This window comes from Vanacampus margaritifer, chromosome 4 (assembly GCF_051991255.1).
Source record: "Vanacampus margaritifer isolate UIUO_Vmar chromosome 4, RoL_Vmar_1.0, whole genome shotgun sequence".
NCBI classification, from domain to species: domain Eukaryota; kingdom Metazoa; phylum Chordata; class Actinopteri; order Syngnathiformes; family Syngnathidae; genus Vanacampus; species Vanacampus margaritifer.
This window is the reverse complement of record NC_135435.1, coordinates 11,085,130-11,105,558: the sequence shown is the minus strand read 5'-3', so window position 1 is coordinate 11,105,558 and position 20,429 is coordinate 11,085,130. Positions and strand designations below refer to the sequence as shown.

The 20,429-nt window shown below is 39.4% G+C and overlaps 1 protein-coding gene across 1 annotated transcript in view; it reads left to right on the top strand.

Moving 5' to 3' along the window:
• Nucleotides 1–707: 707 nt before the first annotated feature.
• The window catches only part of luzp2 (leucine zipper protein 2), a 152,841-nt gene continuing 133,119 nt past the window's right edge, over nt 708–20,429 (top strand). The window contains exon 1 of the mRNA XM_077564737.1: nt 708–981. Within this exon, the coding sequence (XP_077420863.1) occupies nt 920–981 (62 nt within the window). The 5' untranslated portion in view covers nt 708–919. The remainder of the gene's footprint in view (nt 982–20,429) is intronic.

Genomic DNA, 20,429 nt, shown 5'->3' with positions numbered 1-20,429 from the left:
CGCAACTCTGCGGCCGGAGAGCAAACCCAGGAGCAGGAGCGCCCCCCACCCCAACACGGCCCGCGCCCCCAACCCAACGCAGCAGGACGGGGCACTGCAGGCCCGCCAGGCACCCCACCGGTCCACTTTTTTTTCTGTTACTTTGGGGACATCCAATCCGTTTTATAGAAAGGGAACCATTTGAATATATCTCAAGTGCTTCTAGATACAAATCTTTAAGCTTTGGCAAAGGTCTGAGCTCTCTGAGTGCTCTTGTTTTAATTACTTTGACTTTTTTATTACTTTGGCACCTCAGCATCACTTTGCTTTGCATCATCATATTTTCACTTTTATGAAAAGGAAAACCTTTTCACTGTCATAGATGATTACACTCTGTTTAAATCTGTTAGCATCGTTTCTCAGAAATGTCAATTCCAATGTAGCTGTTCCCTGATGGCCACTTTCTACACTTACGCATACAGTGTCCTACCTCTCACACAATGCAGATAGTAAACAAACAGTGCAGACTGAATGGGGTACTACTGTGCTGGAGGAGCAACCAGCAGCCACACAGTGGGAAAGATGCCTCTCACCAATCGCAGAAGCTGCGCGGCTACTGACATCATATCTCCTCCACATCTCGCTCTCTTCATTTCAAGCCCCACCCGCTCCTTTTCATTAGCAAGTCGCTCCGTGTCTCTGTGTTATTTAAAACCAGATATCCCCCCTCTCGCACAGCCACTGTGTTGCATCTGCCTGCCTCTTCCCGTGTGTGTGTGTGTGTGTGTGTGAGAGAGCGAGGTGCGCGTGTGTGTATATGTGAGGGTGCACTAAAATCCCAAGCAGCCAGTGGGAAGAGAGCAAGAGAGTGAGAAGAGAGACGCAGGGGAAAGGCTAAAAGCATCTGAGACGGGAGAAGGAACGGGAGTGCGATTCAGCTATGAAATCCATCCAGGCTTTTTGCATGCTGCTTCTCTGCCCAGCTTTGAGTCTCAACACCAGGTAGGCACTGGTTCATGTTTTCATTCAACCAGTTTCAGACACTCTAAAACAAATAAAAGAAGGGATGTGCAAACGCACAATATAATGTAAAGCTCTGTCCTGCCCTGTCAAATATAGATCCTAAAATTGTCCTGGCAGGGACTCACTGTATTTCGCATGTTGCTTCAGGAAACTCAAGGACTTAAAGGGAGGAAGGAAGAGATAATCTGTTTAGCTGGGCTATTATCTTCCTCAGTTCTAGGTCGGCTAAGAGACAGTTGTCCCATTGTCTGTGCAATTCCCTATTTGCGATGCCTGCTGGGGTAGTGGTGGTGGTTGGGGGTGACCACTGTGCTTTTTGGGACTTTTGCTGCATGCCGGTTTAAGAGACAGCAAGTTGAAATCAGGTGAAAAGAAAGGAAAAGGCGGCTGGTGCTGCAATTGGCAAACAATGAGCATGTGTGTGGTTGTGTGTGTGTGATGTATGTTTTGCATTTAGAAGAAAGAAGAGTCATAGAGAAAAAGAATGACTAAGAGAGATGTACTGTATGATTGGGAGAGTTTTGGTAATGCATGAAATGGTTGAAAAATCATCCTTTCCTGTCAGTGCCTGCACTGTCTTAATGAGTCGTGAGGAGAAATTCAAGGTTTTGATGATACCTTGGAGAATCAGATGCAGAACGACATCATGCATTATACCATTTTTTTTAAGAAATCAACAACAACAAACTTGCCTTTCCTGCACCTGGTGCCTAAAACATTTGAATTCTGGTTTTATATTTTCTTTGGGAACAAAGTAAATGACATTTCTGAACAGATATATGTTTGTTGTTACTGAAAAGGAGGTCAATACCAACGTTTGAGTATGATGGAAAGTACGATTATTACCCATGTCCAACATGCATCAATATCACAGAGGTTAACTAATGATGTATGACTTGTATTACTCCAGGCTGCATTAATGTATCAGCCCATAGCAATCTAGCAATAAGCAAATACATACGCTTGTAGCCTGTGTTAATGTTTACCTCAGATAAATAGCATGTGTGCAAAATATAACTTCTCTGTAACATCGTTGTAATCCTTTTAATGTGATCTTGTTGTAAACAATTGATTATTTCTAATTTAATGATGTCTTAATTTAGCTGTTATTACATTCAAGTGTACTTTTGAGTGCATGGCTTATTTTCACGAAATTACACTTGAGCCTTTAAAGGGGGTTCTTTGGGTACTAATGGGAGCTTGCGGTGTTGTGGAGGTAATTTTGCTACTCCTCACACATTGCAACGTGCCGCTTGAGGGTAAATACAGTACCTTTAAACTTAGTTAACCGTGACCACGTATAATAAGCATCTTATATTATGTTTAGAAGGAAAACATTACAAATCAAACATATTTTTACAGATGCCAAGTATGAAAATTATTTTTTCAATAAATACTGTTTTGAGCTTCTATAGGTTGCAAGAATTACAATCAAAAAGTCAATCCATTGACATATCGCAAATCTATTTCAGGCCAGATTTTAGGTTAGTCTCTTCTTTTAGGATGTGTTAATGACAGAGGCTTAGATGATTTGTGAATTAAGTGTTTTGGTGCAGTACACGTAACCACCTGACCATGTCATTTTAACTTGCATTTGTCTGTGTTTTCATAGCTTCGTTGTGATATTATTGAGTCTAACTACTGCATCTCGAACAGTGGTTCTTAACCTGGGTTCGATCCAACTCCGGGGGTTTCGCTGAGTGAGTCTCAGTGGCTTGGCGGAGCTCAAGACACACACCCGGCTCAAATTATTCGTGACGATACGCCCCGGTAAGCCATCATTGGCTGAAAGGTGATAACGCTTCATTGCTTGGCCTAACTGTGCTGCAGGGAATTTGGTGCGCTCAGTTGTTGACTTGTGGCTGTTGTGATGGTACGCTGTGTGATTTCTTTATTATTATAATCCCTTCATACTGTCGAGAAAACAAATAAAGTGGTCAGACGAATAAGTGCAATATGAATCCACATGTATAACGGGACGTATGGTGTTCCACAGGGTTCAATTCTGGGGCCTCTGGTGTTTTAATTGTATCTGCTGCCCCATGGTTCCATCTTAAGAAAACAGCAGTGGTTGGTTTAAAGTGCTTAGTAGATATAGAGTTGACGTCTGTGATGGGAGTCAACGTCCTAAGTGCATGATTTGAAGTGCCAATTTGAGCAATTCTAGTCCAGCACAACTTGCTATTGAGCAAAACTAAAGGAACACTTCCTTAGGCTGCGTTAAGATGGTGGATACAAGAACACAGAGAGCCAGTTTTGATGAAAACTAAAAGGCAATTCTACTTGTTCAGTGCCTCCAACAACAAGCTTAAGAATGACTGATCTAGAAGAAAGGCCCAGAGGAGTGCTTGGCGTCCTCTTTCTGTTATGGTTGTAAGCATCAGTCAAATGTCACCATTGAACTGGGAAACTAATGTACACCTGATACATAACACTTTAATTTGCATTGGGCTCCATTATTAGCTCCCTGCTGCAATTGTGACATATTTCATGTCTGTTCACGTAATCTAATATGTTAATTAGTTTTTGAGGCGCACATTAATTAACTACATTATCATTGAGATATGTTTATGTTTTGATGTAACATTGCACAATTGTTGAGATGACACCATTACATTTATCAATATATATATATATTTTTTTACTTTGTTTTCCCTTTGTTGCCTGTTTGCTAACAAAACATATTAAAGTGGGATTTCATTTTGGTCAGATGGTACTTTTTGAATGTAAACTCAATTGTGATTCAGAGGGATAATTTTCTGTTCACTGTGGCATAGTACTGTAACATTGAATATTACTGAATGGAAGGCGGACGAGAATTAATTGTGAGTCGTGCTGCAGAGTCTAGGTAGAGCTCTGCCTCGCTTTGTCACAATCATCACATCATTGGTCTGTGAATGAATCCCTTTTGTATTATAAGTCTGAGCTGATACAATTGCCTTGCGTAATAAATGCATGCTTCTGCTTCATTGCCCTGAAATCTAAAATGGCATCCATGGTACTGTTATCATAATCAAAATAGCATGGCTGTTAATTAAAAATGTATACCTGCCAGCTTATGTCTGTATCGGAGCAGCGATGCCAACTCCAGTTCCAAGGATCAAGTGATCAAAAAGGTTTGAATTTAATGAATTGAGTGAGAAACTCCAGCCGCAGAATGAGTGTGCAGGGTTTTGTGCTATTGCTGAAATCAATTGGTACTTAGGCAGAACACAAGGCTGCATTGACACCAGCCCCGTGAGATATGACTGTCCACCCCAGGTCAGGGTTGTAAGGTTAAGTATGCGCTTCTTCTGCATTCAGCTTTTTTTCCCCCTTCTGTATAGATCAAACAATCCTACCTTTTTACACTTTCAAGTATTCTCTTTCAGGGTTTCTCTTAAAACATTTTGACACATTTCGATGACACCATCTTTGATGCCTCTTGCATCAGCAGGCTCTTCTTAGAAGAAGCTGCTTTACCTGCCACTGTCTCCACTAGTTCCAAAATGTTAGATTGTTTTAGATGTCACACGGAAGGGCAAGAGATAGTCTTAAATTGCTGATTGAGTACAGACAAGTATCTGTTGTTTCAAGTGGTCTTTTTCACATGAAATAAAACTGGTGAAGTGCCAAACAGCAAAACGCTCTTTGACTGACTTTCACATCTAATCTTCTTGTTAAATAATGTACTAAAATACATGCACATCTAATAAATACTATATGTGATGTTTTATAAAACGCACTATATAACACAATGTTTTGCAAAACTAAACAGCATGCATAGGTAAGCCCACCATAAACCTTTCTGTGCAAATTGTGGCAACGGGCTTTTCTGCCCACCATAGCAGAGAAAGGATAGGGAGAGATGGTAGATGGTGCATTGTTAGATGATGTGAGACAGGCACACTTAGTATGGAAATGACTGCACAAATCACTCAAATTAATTTTGTTCATGCACATTGAATGTGACGTGGTACGTTGTATTAAATATTAGGGATCTAACGATAAAAGCATTATCCTGATATTGAGATATTAAAACTGCCACAATAAATTGTCGTCATTCCACGATTTTAAAAGCAGCACATCTGTTAAAAAAGTCAGGTTGATTTCCATTTGTGCGGTTCTAGCACCCTCTGGTGGCTAGTTTTTTAGTGCGGTTTAATTTTCACAAGGCATGTTTTGGCCGCCTATGTTTAAAATCCACACTAATGGTCAGATGAAGAGGAACGTAATATGCTTGTGAACCAAGTCAATATGTGGAGGAACTCAATGTGTGTGTACATTAGCAAGTAAGTGCCTCAATATTAAGTGTTATTATAGATTGTAGGTGGTTTATATGCATTGATGTTATGTAAAAAAGCACAATATTGTGCTTTTTTTTTTAGTATGAGCATTTTTTTTTTTTCAATATTGTCACCTTTCTTTAATATCGCCAACCTCCCAACAATATCGTGATAGTTATCATATCGTTACATCCCTATTAAATATAGCATATACAGTAGTGCCGTGAGATATTAGTCACCAGAGTTTTTCAAAATACGAGTCATCGAACAGCTAAGTTTTTGCTTTGACTTGCGAGTGCAAACTTGAGACACGAGCGCTGTATGGTATGGATATAATTTGTAAATGTTCAAAAAAAAGTGACTTCAAGCTGTTTTTTGCCACTCTCAGTTTAAGTTTACTCTCAAAATAAACTGAAAACAAAGAGAATTACATGTGTATTTAAGAGTTTGAGACCTGTGCCTTAAGGGATATGAATACAAACAATGGATCAACACCTGAAGATAGACAACATACCGTATTTTCCAGACTATAAGTCACACTTTTTTTTTATAGGATGGCTGTTCCTGCGACTTATGCTCTGGAGCGGCTTATACATGAAAAAATATACGGGTGCATATAATTTCACAGACAACCACAAGAGGGCACTCTAGACTTACGCACCGATATCTCCTACTCCTTAACAATTAAATATTTAAACGGTAATTATTAGCTTACAAAGACAATTGAGAACAACTTAACACAAATGCCCCCAAAAGAAAATCATATTCTACAGACTACAAGCTGCAAGTAGTCAACTTTTATTAATGTTATAACTTGCCTTCCAAGATGACGTAATGTATGTCCTTAGTCAAGTAGTTTACCCACAAAAAATGCGACTTATACTCCAATGCGATTTATCTATGTTTTGTTTTTTTTCCCTAATGATGCATTTTTGGCCTAGTGTGATTTATACTCTGGAGCGACTTATAGTCCGGAAAATAGGGTTCTGTAATAGTATTCTGTCATATACTGTGTTCTTTATCCTCAGCGAAGAATTACTATATGAATCCCACTTGAGTTCCAGGCAGGCGGCACCACGCTGCTCTGCACTATTGTGAATCCAACTGCCCCACTGCAATATGATTGGCTGCTGCATACAAGCAGGAAATTATGTGTGAAGTATGAATTGGCCTTTATATTACCCCCAGGTGTCCACAGCATGCACACACCAGAATGAGTAGCAGCACAATGCGCGTTGAACTGAATGAGGAAGTGTGACAACAGCTGTTTTATTCCATTCGATGAGGGAGGGGGATTTGAGATACAAGTGTTTTGAGTTATGAGCGTGGTCAAGGAGCAAATTGAACTCATATCTCAAAGCACCGCTGTATTTAAATTTCAAAGTGAGAAAACATAAGCTTTTATCCACCAGCTGTTACTTTCTGCATCTTAAAATTATGAAACATTATAATGTAGAAAAAACATGCATACCTATTGAAATGATAGAATAGAACATGAAGTCTAGGTATGCCTGTGTAGAGTATGTTTATTCGAATTGTTCACATTTTTGTTAGCCTAGATAAGAACAATGAATTTATGAAGTTGTAGCAATTCATTACTGCATGAAGATGAGGATGTATTGAATTTAGATGTAGCAACATGTAATGTTATGTAATTTTCCAACAATAAAAGCGTAGTGACAAATCTTTGTTATAAAACATAATTTGCCACAGTTGGTTAGTTAGTTAGTTAATTAACTATGGTCCAGGTCAACTCAGGCCTAATCACTGACCAAGCAGAGATGACAATGTAAAACTAGGCAATGCCTTACTGGAAAATGTTCACCAAGATCATCAGGAGGTAAAGTGAACGCAAATAGCCTTGCATCCTTGAGTATTGTTTGTTGAAGATGAGTGTGATGGATTCATTTGGACAAATGGTTTATCTCAGCATGGAGTACAGAGCTCGAAGATGTTTTTCTCATTTGACTGAGGCTTATCTGGATCACAAACTTTCTAAGTTGTTACTTAGAAAGGAGAACGATCATTATGCAAATTTTTTATCTATAAAGTCACTGGAAACTTGGAATGCCTAATCACCCCACGGTCCTGATGCGCTAAAAAAAAGTAGAAGGGTGAAAGTTAGGTTACATTTGATTTAAACGCGAAAATATTAAGAGTACTGAGTGTGTGTGCGCTGCATACTGTATATAGAAGAATCAAAAGAAGCCATAGCAACTTGGACATTCTTCACTTTATTTTATTAATAATAATAATAATACATCCAATTTTAATCTAGCAGTGTAGGTGAATATTAGCTAAGCAATTTAAATCTTGTATTGTATAATTTTTATCTTTAAAAATTGCTGCATCACAGCTGTTTAGGACGACATATTTGTCATGTATTTTCCCCTTCTTATTATTTTATAAACATTACTATTATTATTATTAGTATTATAATTATTATTATTATTATTGCAGTCTCCTGCCATACTGTGGATCACAAATCTCCCTTACTTTTTTGTTTGTTTTTGTTGTTCAGACTCTTCAGATCAAGCAATCTCCATAAGGCAAAAGGTTATCCATGACAGTTAATGGACCAGTGAATGTTGGTCAGACCATTCATTTTTTGTTCATATCATCCATCCATCCATCCATCCATTTTCTTGGCCGCTTTTCCTCACTAGGGTCGCGGGGGTGCTGGAGCCTATCCCAGCTGGCTTCGGGCAGTAGGCGGGGTACACCCTGAACTGGTTGCCAGCCAATCGCAGGGCACACAGAGACGAACAACCACACTCACATTCACACCTAGGGACAATTTGGAGTGTTCAATTAACCTGCCATGCATGTTTTTGGAATGTGGGAGGAAACCGGAGTACCCGGTGAAAACCCACGCAAGCACGGGGAGAACATGCAAACTCCACCCAGGAAGGCCGAAGCCCGGACTCGATCTCACGTCCTCTGCACTGGGAGGCGGATGTGCTAACCAGTCAGCCACCGTGCTGCCCTTGTTCATATCAGTGTTTCTAAATTCTGAAGGTCAGTGAATGATGGGTAACCAGGAAGCGAGAAGGGGTGGGTACACACGTTGAGAACAAACAAGTCTCATATGAGACTTTATTGAGGCACTATCATATGAAGTCACTCAGAGAAAGGGTTTCCTACAACCAGACAATAAGATGACAAACGTTTTGGCTGGTCCTGGTGGCACCCCCCCCCCCCCCCCACAACCCCCACCCCGCCACAACAAAAATGTAATTGAGTTTCCTCTTGTGCTCTTCCCCTGCCTTTGTAAGCAGAGGTGGGTAGAGTAGACAAAAACTGTAGTCAGGTAAGAGTGCTGTTATTTTAAAATAATATGACTCAAGTAAAGGTCAAAATTAGTCCTTCTAATATTTACTTGAGTGTGAGTAAAAAGTACTTTGAAAAAACTACTCATGTACTGAGCAAGCTGGTGAGTAACTTCTGATTTGGTTTTTACTTAGAGCATGAACTTCAAATAAAATAGAAATAAGGAAATAAAATATGAATCTGCAAATTCAGATATTGCTGAACAATATCACTTAATATAATTTTTTTTTAATTAAAATTTTTAAAACAAACAAATTAAATTAAGGCAAATTAATCCCCATGGTTTTATACTGTACATTTTTGTTTCCTTGTGACACAGCACAATAGGCTTGCCAAGACAAGGATACAGTGAATATATATATATATATGATGTTTGGAAAAAATTAATGAATAACCGACATGAATAATTTCTAAACATTTTCAACCATTAATGTGACCAATAACCTATCCATCCATCCATCCATTTTCTTAACCGCTTAGTCCTCACAAAGGTCGCAGGGGCACTGAAGCCTATCCCAGCTGGTTTCGGGCAGTAGGCGGGGTACACCCTGAACTGGTTGCCAGCCAATCGCAGGGTACACAGAGACGAACAACCATTCACACTCACAATCACACCTATGGACAATTTGGAGTGTTCAATTAACCTGACATGCATGTCTTTGGACTGTGGGAGGAAACCGGAGCGTAACATATACAGCTTAACAGAATTTAAAACACATATTTTCAGGAGGAGAGATAAAAATAAAATAACAATATTTGGTTGAACAAGTGTGCACACCCTCTTGCAACTGGTATGTGACTTTGCTCAGAAATAACCAATTACATTCAAATCATACGCTGCTTTGTTGACCACATTTATTGATCTAGCTTTATGGCACTTGCAAAACAACTGGAATGTGTGCGTGTGTAAGCGTGCGTGTGAGACAGAAGCTACACTGCAGTATTTACCCCAAAATATGCCTGTCTGATAGTTACTTATGATCATAAAGTAGGACTAATGTTGGCCTACGCACAGCCAAAACATAAAAATAAAAAATAAAAAAAACCTACAGAAGTCTTAAGTAGGCTGAAATTTCCACGTTTAGACAGACACAGACAATGCTGTTGTTTTCCGTAGTCTGAAATGTAAACACACGTCGCTCAGTCGCTCCTCCATTTACAGTCACCTTGACAGGTCTGCAAAAACTTGTGCGGTCATGTGACTGCCTGATACCATTTGATTGATGAAATACAGTCAAATATCACTAATGTTTAGCACCCAAGGAGGAATTCTCTCTGATGAGCCAAAACCGAATAGATCGCAACAAGCTAATTATTGATTGATAAATAGAAGTAGCAAGTAGAATATAGCTCAATTTAGCAGAGTAAAAGTAACGTTTCTTCTTAACATAAATACTAAAGTAAATGGTATGTTGCATTAAAACTACTTTGTAAGTACATTTGATTAAAAAAAAACAACCACTTGAGCAACTGTAACAGAGTAAATGTAGCATGTTGCTACACACCTCTGCATGTAAGCGGCAAACTTGACCCAGGACAGGACAGCCCTCCTTTATGAAGCAATCCTCACCGCTAATGTTTGGCATCGAAGCTCAAATGGCAGTTTAAATAAAAGGAAAACAAATCACTGGATGGGCCCGATGGGAGCAGTGTGATGGCCTCTGAAAGGCTCCATCAAATAATGCACTTGGAATTACCACATATCATGCGGGTTGAAGGGTTGCTTAGTTTTATATTCACGGAAGGTTCAGTGTATTACACTGCTTTCCATCTTATGATGTTAAAAATACTGATTGTCCTTTCTTCAGTTTCCGATAATCAATTTCAATATTTTATACAACTTCATACTAATACTACTTACTTTTGATTGTCAATGCTAAAATATTTGTGTAGTCTTACAAATTTTCATGTACATCTTCACGTCATCCTATTTGTTCCCACATCAAGGAATGTATTTATTTTCCTTTTTCTAGTCAACACAATGTTCCTGCTTATTGTGTTGCTGACTTCTCCTCCCACCTACAAATCATTAAAGCCGATCTAAGGAACTTTGATGTGGATCTTTATAGCAGCTTCAACCGGCGCTTGATTGTACAGCTTTGGTGCTGTCACTACACATACTGTTGCGCTGTCAAAATTGCTGTTGTAATTGGCAGAGACTTAATTGCTCTGTCCCTCTAAACACTGATACTTGTGTTCTCAGAAATGAGTCATTACTGGAGGGCTTGGCTCTTTGTTTTACACTGTAGTCCAAGATGTATAACCATAATAAACAAAAGATGAGCACCATCCCTTGTCATAGTGGCAGCAAATATGAACTGACTTGGTTGTTTTCAACGTATTGTTGCACTGCAGCTTGGAGTCAATTTGTTTTGAAGCTAAAGCAGCATGCTTGAGTGCTTTTTGGATCTTGTCACATCTGATCAATGCATATAAATGTGACGCTCAAGGCCTTTCGGAGGTTCTTCAATGTGGATGTTGGTCATGGCAGAAGATTTGAGTCAAAGTGTCATCGTCTTGCACGCTTTATATGATTCCCTTGCATCTGAAACAGACATCTACTGATCTGGGCTTTTTGTTTTTATCGTTCGTTTCAGCATCCATCTTAGAAATCAACCCTGCGCCCCAGAGATAGGCACCATCTAATTGGTTTACATATCCCTAAGTGCATGGAAACTTGGAAAGGTTTCAAATTCAAGGTAGTGAAAGTGAGAATTGAGCCGGGATTTTATAGTAGCCATGTGTTTATTTTCTATGCTGCTTATGCTGGCGCCTATTCCAGCTTTGATTGAGAGGCAAGGTACAGCTGGGATTGGCAAGGCACAGTGACAAATAAGCAACACACTCACGTACACACCTAAGGACAATTGAGAGTATTCAATGAAGGTTATGCATATATAGATATGTACAGTATATGTTATGTATGATAAAACAGATAATTTGAATTGGATTCTCGCAATTGTTAGAAAGCTCACTCCATGTGAAAAAAAGCCACACTCCGAGTTGTACTGCATACCTCTAAATAAACATAATTTTAACAGTACACACCATTTCTCAGTCTGTTTTGTAATGATGTCACTAATGCAAACAATATTAGCGTCAATGTCACCATTCTGCTTGACATGTTTCTGGCAAACAGCACATTCTGTGCTTTTTGGTGAGAGAAAAAAAAACGTGATTTTGGTTTCACAACCTAGGTTCTACTACTGATTGCTGAAGAAAGAAAAAGCTTGAAACAAGCTTTCAGTGGCTCTTTCAAGAATGCTTTAAAATAGCTGGCAGTGAACAAGTTGAGAGCACAAAGGAGAGGCATTGAAGGTCCCCAACTAATCTTGTGCTGTTAGGGAAAACTGCACATTTTGGAGTGACCTTTTAATGTGGGTAGCCTTAGCCAGTGGTCCTCGAATACCCCTATCCAGTCTGTTTTCCATGTTTCCCTCAGCCAACACATCTGAGGATTGTTGTCAAGCTTCATGCAGAGCTTTTTGATTAGCTGATTATTTGAAACACCCATGTTGGCTGAAGGACACATGGAATAGACTGGGGCTGAGAACCACTAGCCTAAGCCACACCTGTGCAATAATCAAGCTGTCTAACCAGTACCTTAATATGCCACTTCTGCAAGGTGGATGGATTACTTTGGCAAAAGAGATGTGCTCACTTACTTGTGAAATATATATGAGAAGACTACACGTGGGATCGACAAATAACACAAAGCTGATATACTCGCAGGCGGAAATGGCTTATTCTGTTGTTTGAACGGTAACAGACAGATACGCAGGTTTATTGTACCTTCTGCCATCTAATGGAAGAGCATTTAATTGTTCTTTCTGTGACTATATGTCACTGGCATAGAGGGCTGAATAAAGATCTACTTGTACACTGCAACCAGGTTGGGAATCACTGCACTACAGTGTCCAAATAGCCATCCGACTGATAGCGTACAATATTACCTTCTATGATCTTTTTTTTTCTTGCCTTCCAGCTGCAGTGATTCTCACCTTTTCATCAAGTAAACAGTCTGAACAGACTTCATGTTTTTCACGAGCAGCATGTTCGACATTCATTGCTGTTGAGGGTTTACTTTCTCTTCTATTGCATGTATTCTCTGCTACAGTTAGTGTGGCTCAAGACTCAAGTAATTGCGCTGTAAATATAAAATATTTTCTCACTGTCTTGAGCATTTTGAGATGTTGCTCCCACTTATGTGATCATGATGTTGCCGTCGGCTGTATCCGTTGACCACTTTTGTTCTTTTCGTTTCTTTTTCTTCTCAAAAACTACAATTGGTTTACTACCGGCGGTACCAAGCTCAGCGGAATTATCTACAAAATGGAGAACTCCGAAGATGAAGATGTTTCTTTTGGCATGAACAAAAAAGGCTTATAAATTATACAGGTATACACAAAATGCTTGGATCATGGAAGATGAAGCCAGACCTCAGTCGTTCATCCCTTTCATTATTTATTTTGCGCCAGTGAGAAGAAGAGACAAATAAATGTCTCTTCTTCTTCTCGTTGCTATTGCATTCATTTACTCAATTGTCTACTTTAATATTATGTTCATGTATTCCAAAGCCATTGCAGAATTCCCCAGGTGAATACCACAAAGTTGTTAGCTCTATTAATATATGTTAAATTCTGAATTGAAATGAATGTGAACTGATATAGTAATACAGGTTATAGTATATATTCCACTTCTGCTAAATTGCATACTTTCACCCTTTTACAATCAATGAGCAGTTAAGGTAGATTAAGTAAAATGAATTACAGCGTTGACATTTTCCAATGGGAAATGTTGCTCTGCATTCGTCTCGTGAGAAACATCTTATGTCAAATCTCTGATAGTCAGCCTTTTCAGTTTGTTCCTCGTGTAATACTACTTTTTTTTTTTTTACTGTTATGTTCATTAGATAATCATTTGCTGCATTGCACTAAATTAAGCAAAATGGAGAAACGGAGGTTTTATGTGTGTTTGAGAGCAGCAATTAAATGACCGCCTGAGCCTGAGTCTTGGGGGTGGAGTTGGGGGGGTGTAAGTCAACAAAAAGGGAGTTGCTCACCTGTTTAATTAACACTTTGCTCCACACACAAACCAGATATAGCCTGTGCTATGGTAGGCGACACAAAGAAGATATGCATACAGTCAATATTTAGACAAAACAAACCCAAGTTTAACTCTAAAATTATGAATCAAAACTACCAAAATGCACTCATGATTTTCTGTTTCGTGTTTATTTGGTAACCAATATTGAGCAGACTATGCAGCCTACCTATCTCTCATGTTCAATTTTTCAGAAAACGAAATATGGGTTTATGTTTTATGACGGTTTTATAAATCTGAATCCTTTATCAGTTGCTAGCACACCTCCTCAAATGCATCTGGTTGGTTTCTGTTATTTTTATCATATCATTTCCTTAGTATATTCTAGTCTCAGGATCCATCTTGGCTGACAACCTCAACTTCCAGTAGTCCCCTATCACCCTGTTTATTCAATGTTTTACCACGATGCCTGACGGATGAGTATGTTACCCGGTGCGCACACTATGTACAAGGAGATAATTTCCCATTTGGTCTTTTGCATTTAGAACAAGTTATTTTCCCCCAAATGTTTTTTGTAGTTTTTCAAGTGATCTGATGCCTGATGTTAGTATTCAATGGCACGTCTGAACTGAAAATGATGTGTGGAGGATACACAGCAAATCGGTCAGCGTTAAATTTCCAGTGTTTGATCAAATATGCAATACGTGCTGTTATTTTAACATTGTTAGGATAAAAAATTACACTGTGTCAGAGTAAATGTCCTTGAGTGTTGGGGTGGATGTTGGGTGTAACCTGAATAGCACTACCTTGAGTGTTAAATTACCCACACTGTGATTTCCGGTGAAGGAGAACATTTTCGACCACACTCTCAACATTTCAATAACGATGCTTCCAGTTGCTGTTGTTGGGGCGGCATGGCTCAGTGGTAGAGTGGTCGTCTCCCGACCATGAGGGTTTCCGAACTGTTAGAGCGAAGCAGTGTGCGCTCTAAGCGTATTTTTGAACGTGCCCTAGATGTAGTTAGATTAGTCGTATGAATCACTATCAGAACTGTGTGATTGACATGCACATGCCCCAAACAATTAGCATGCTGACTGGCTAAAAAATAAACAAAACAAAACAATGGGGCTGCCGAAATTCTCCGCAGCTTGGGACACAAGGTTCAAAAATTGGTGTACTGCCGAAATAAGCTGCTTGTCAAACGGCACTGACCGAGTGGTCTGCACATGTGCATGCCAAGTTACCGTCGGGTCTGTGCATGGCAAGTTTCCGTCAGGCTCTTGCATCTAAAAGATGCATTTAAAAGAAGTACCCAGTTTGTTTGTCTTTATTTCTCCATTATTTGACAATTATATGACATAGTTAAAACCCATTTGAATGTGAATAAAGGACTTCAGTTCATTTCATTAATTTAATATGCGTTGGAAAACTGGCGCTGAGTGCACGCACGGTGGTACTTTCAGCTCACCGGGACTGTCGTACTTAAACCGGGACCTCTGGTCAGCCTAGTGGAGGACTTTGGTTAAAAAAAAAAAGCAAATAAGGAAATTACAGAACATTTATGTTGAAACTTGGTTTTATTGGACATTTATTGCATCCCATTTCACCATGCTACTGTTTTTATAGATTGGCCAATCTCCAACATACTGAAAAATCATATTGAATTAAAACAGTAAAAGTACCACTGCAGGAAGAATACTGACATATTACTGACCTAGAGATAGTGTTCTGGGAATAATGGTTTTTTGGATTAAGGTTTTTTTTTTTTGTCACTCGTCAATCAATCTGCAGTGTCATTTGGCACCAAATGGAAACCCACTCATGCAGTTCACCTTCTTGCTGATTGTATCTCTCTGATCAATCTGTCTCGCCCAGTTTTTATTCTGTATTTCAGCAGCAACATGAGAGCAAAGAGATGTCTAAGCCACAGAATGCAACCCTGCTTTGTGTGGGGGTGTATGTACAGTACTGTATAAGCAGTGAACCTCTCTGTTAGGTTCAAAGATGGTAGCTAGCGGGTGTTATGTTACCAAAGTCCACCACTCTGGTTTGCCTGTCTGTCAGGTGCCTTGCTTGGCTGAGCTCAGCCAAACAGTGATGGTGTTGACAAAATGACAGGATGGGAGCAGTCTACAGCGAATATCAATATGGCTGAAAAACATTGCTTTGCTTGAGCACCCAAACACCGAAAATAAGAGCAAGAAAGCAGACACTACAGATGATATATGAATCTAATTTCATTTACACAACGCTTCTTGGGTCACATGCATGCAAGTCATCATACAGTCTGAGGTCTTATGCACATGAGATATTCTCTCGCCAAGGGTGAAATTACATCCTGACTGCAGATTATACAAACAATTACATTTCAAGATGCTCCTTGCCTTCATGTTTGCTTGAGGTTGCATGTCTAAGCATATGCACAATGTCAGTCTTGTATTCTTTGAGCTTTGCTTTGACCTGCTTATATAGTCCATGTGTTCAAGACTGTTTGCATTTGAGAAGTAGGGCTGCCGCAAGGAAAGAAAGCCACCATCCCAAAGGTGCAAATATCCGTCAGTCATGGACCCTTGGACATGTCATCAATTTTCTCCCCATTACAGATCAGTTGCTGGGAAGCATTCAAATGTTTCTCCAATTTGTTCTTCGATTGGACCCCTTCTATGGTGGTGAAGTTGTGGGATGCCTGGGGAGGTTGTCAATTCACACAAATCTGAAAGCACGAGTTTCATGTTAAAAATACCAATATATTACCGTCATATGTAAACATCTGCATCTTATCTCAAGTGTTAAAGAAATGATAGAAAACATCCCCGTTGCATGTTTTTACAAATTAGCATTTGATGACAGGTGTTTGGATTAACGCCGATTTAATGAGCTTTATGAAATTCCCCGGAGGATGAATGTGGGGTTTGGGGATTACTGACTTCCAGGATATTGTTTAAATCAGGCAATGGAGCATTTCCGCTCTAAATCCATTAAAATGTGTAGACAGTTTCTGCTTATACGCAAGGATGCAGGAAAACTGCATTTTTTTTTATGTGCAGCAGGAACAGATCTATTGTACTGATGCAAATTGACATGACTGTAGAGTCCTGAATGGGAAGAATCTTGGGAGTTTTGGGCATTCTGATAGCATGCAAAACTGGGGAGGAAACCTGCAAGAAGGTTAAGAAGGCAATATTCCCTGAGGTAGTGAGAGTTGTGACCACTGAGCAGAAAAAGGATTTTCATGGTAACAGTTGTAGTTATTATTTATTTATTTATTTATTTTTAACGCTCGCTTGCATTTTATTATTGATGTTCATGCTTGATACTATGCCTTTGAAGAATCCAGTTACAACAGTTATTCAGTATTTTCATGCCTACTGGAACTTCTCTCGGAAGTTAAGCCATGCATTTTATGTTTATTTTTTGGAAGTTGCAAATGCACACTTGTACGTTTTATTCTGCGTATTAGTGTTTTATTCTCTTTATACTAGCAGACATTTTGAATATTCAATATCTAACAGCAATGAAGATTAATGAAATGTAACTAAAAAAGAAGAAGAAGAAAATAATGGTGTTGATATTTGTATAAGCACTGAACAGTAACACTGCTAATACAAATGTTAACTTATTATGAGAGGTGTCCTGGCTGGTCCATGAACATTACTGACCATGAAGGTAAATGATCCGTGGTCATCTTGTCACAATTAAGTCAATGTGTCATCAGACTTTAATTTACTAGTAGGCTATAGGACAAGGTTAGCATATTTCACTATATACTGCCCAGTCATTTATTCCTTCCACTGCAGATTAATATGTGTGTCTATTCAGGGGAGAGGTCTTTATTTGTGCTGTAGTTGAATACATTTTTAGTTTAGTTTTGACAAACTAACATTCACACCTACGCACAGGTAGAGTATTCATTGAGCCTAACATGCAAGTTATTGAAATGTGCGACAAAGTCGGAGTACCTGCAGAAAAAGGAAAGTCAGATCTCAGCTTCAAACTGGGGACCAATTCAACTACAAACTATTTACGTTGTCATTTAGATGATACTGAAGACCTTGTTTTTTTGTTCTATAGGATTTGGAAGAAATTCTTGAGCTGAATGAAGCTTGCCTGTTTTGAGAGGAGCACTGTGGTCAAAGTGGTTAATTTTTCATGACCAAGCTCACTATATTTATATTTTCTCAAGAAAATGAAACTGACATTCACTTTCAATGCCATCAATCAGTTTTATAGCAGTCTGCAAATAAATAATTGCCACTGGAATGCAACTTTTACTTTGGCAACATTGATATGTCCCCATGACTTGGTGGCCACGTCAGCGACAGAAATGGACACAAGTCGCTGTACTATCAAGTGGTAGTATTTACTCATATCAATCTTCCCACCTCCAAATGTAAGGTTTTTAGGACACAATAATAATTTAATAATACTGTCGCCCGTTGACAGCTGGGATAGGCTCCAGCACGTCCGTGACACTAGTGAGGATAAGTGGTTCGGAAAATGGATGGATGGATAATGATAATAATAATAGTAATTTAATATCCTAAAAAAATTGAAGTTATTGCATTGTCAGTGATGTGCTGGCTGGTGCTCTGTGTTGACAAAAAAATAAAAAACAAAACCACAAGTGATACGAATCATAAAACATCTTACTAAACCCCAAGTATAAAGGTGGAAAATTATCTATCCACAAACGCACTTCATGATGTCTGATGGGCTATAGATATATCAGGTTTTTGATGACGTATGAATCGGGTGCGTGCGGATGAGCGTTCACAGTGCAGACATATCCGATTTATATGCACATACAAAAGAGGCTCAGGTTTGGTGTGAAAAAATCTGAATTGTACCGTTAACACTGCATGAAAAAATCAGATACTTGTGGAAAAAATCGGAATTAAGCTGCAGTGTGAACGCAGCCATAGACTCTGTGATGCAAATGAATGACTACCATGGCTCTTCTACCACGGGTAAGTACGTTTTGTATTCAAATAGTGTTATTTTGTCATGTTTGATTTATTCTAAGCTTGTTTTAAATGTTTGACTCATGTCTTGCTATGTAGTTAGCTAGCTTCTCTCCCCCCCCCAAAAAAGGAGTTCGCAAACAGTTTTATTTTTAAATATACCGGATTGACCTTGATGCCAACGCTCGACTTCCTGTCCGGCTCGTGTAATTTCTTCAGCTTCATAAAAATCAGCAAGTGTTCCGCATGCGGCGTCCGGAAAAAATAGAACACTTGCGGAAACCATCCGCAGCGCCGCATCCCCTCCGTACTGCATATGCACCGCACTGCAGCTGGTGTGAATTGACACGCAGACTCGAATGCTTTCTTTTCCTTGCGGCGGCCGTACGGAAAACGCACCACGTCCGTTCCGCAGTCAGTGTGAATTGGGCGTAAGGCCCTGTCCAGATGAAAGCAAAGCCGGCTTTGTTCCTTAAACAAAGACGCTGAGGACCTATAACGGCTGTAATGTATATGCCAAGTCTGGAGTGGCGCTATAGCGCAGCCACAGGGAGTTAAAGAAAAGCGTATCAGCGAAGAAAAAAAAAAGACACTTTTTTTTTTTAACTTTATTGCAATCTACAGATCAAACATGACTTTGCATGTATCAAAATAACATAAAAAAGACAAACACAGGAGAAGTGACACAGCTTGTTGAACGTGGGAATAAAGAAGCAAAATATTTTACTGCATAAGCAAGCTAAGGAGGCTGCGCAAAACGAATACGACACGGTTATCCACCAATGTTGTTGACAGACTGACGGTTCGCGCACAGTCATGCGAGAATTGCCGCATACGTCATCAATCTGCGACAATGGGTCATCATCGAGCTGCAACCATTACGTCATCACTGGAGGAGTATCCTGCATATGGTGTCCAGACAGACCCATGCGGGCGCGTTTTGAAATCTTTCCACTCTGTAGCCCGGTTTCAAAAGTGATCAGTTTCAAGCTCCGAAACCGCACCTTAGTGTGGACGAACGGCCTAAACGGTAAGAAACTTGTGAGAATACATTGAAACTGGCTTTCGTGTGGGCAGGGCCTAAATAGGAGCAAATTAACAAAACAATGACAAACACTTGGACATGACACAAGGGGCAGAGAGTGCTGGTTGGAAGACACAAGGTGTATGACGAGCACAATGACAACGAAGGAGACATGACAACGAAAACCAAACCAAAACCAAACAAAACAAAGCACGGATCATGACAAAACACAAAACAACAAAACTAACCAAAGCCGTGAAGCTATTTTCACCACTTCAAATTATTACTATTGTGTAAAAATAATAGACAAAGATGAGATAGACGCACGCACTACTACTGGTAAATGAGCTCATCCTCTGCCTCTGACACAGGTGTGACGTACAATACGTCACTGTTTCCGCCCAAATTGTGGGTGTTTCTAAAACTGCTAAAACCGTCAGGAAACACGTCGAAAATCATTCCTGAGTCTTTTGAGTGGGGGATTTTTAGTGCAGACATGATTTTTAAGTCCAGATGTTCAGTTCATTATAGTGGCACATTAACCAACAATATTACAGAGTGCTGGTTTGCTCTATTTCTCTTTTGTCTTTGTTGCAGTTCCCTTTAAAGCAATATAGAAAGGTAGAGAGTCATTTCTGTTTCATTATAACTGAAATTCAAGATGACAAAAAAATACTTTGTTAGGTTACAGGTTGCAGTGAAAACGATCCCCGCTGTACGTAACCTTGTCGTCTCTCCTTCACCTTGTATAATCGAGATGAAGGGTCTGCAAAGTCATCCGCTATGGGTATTGACCCAAAATGA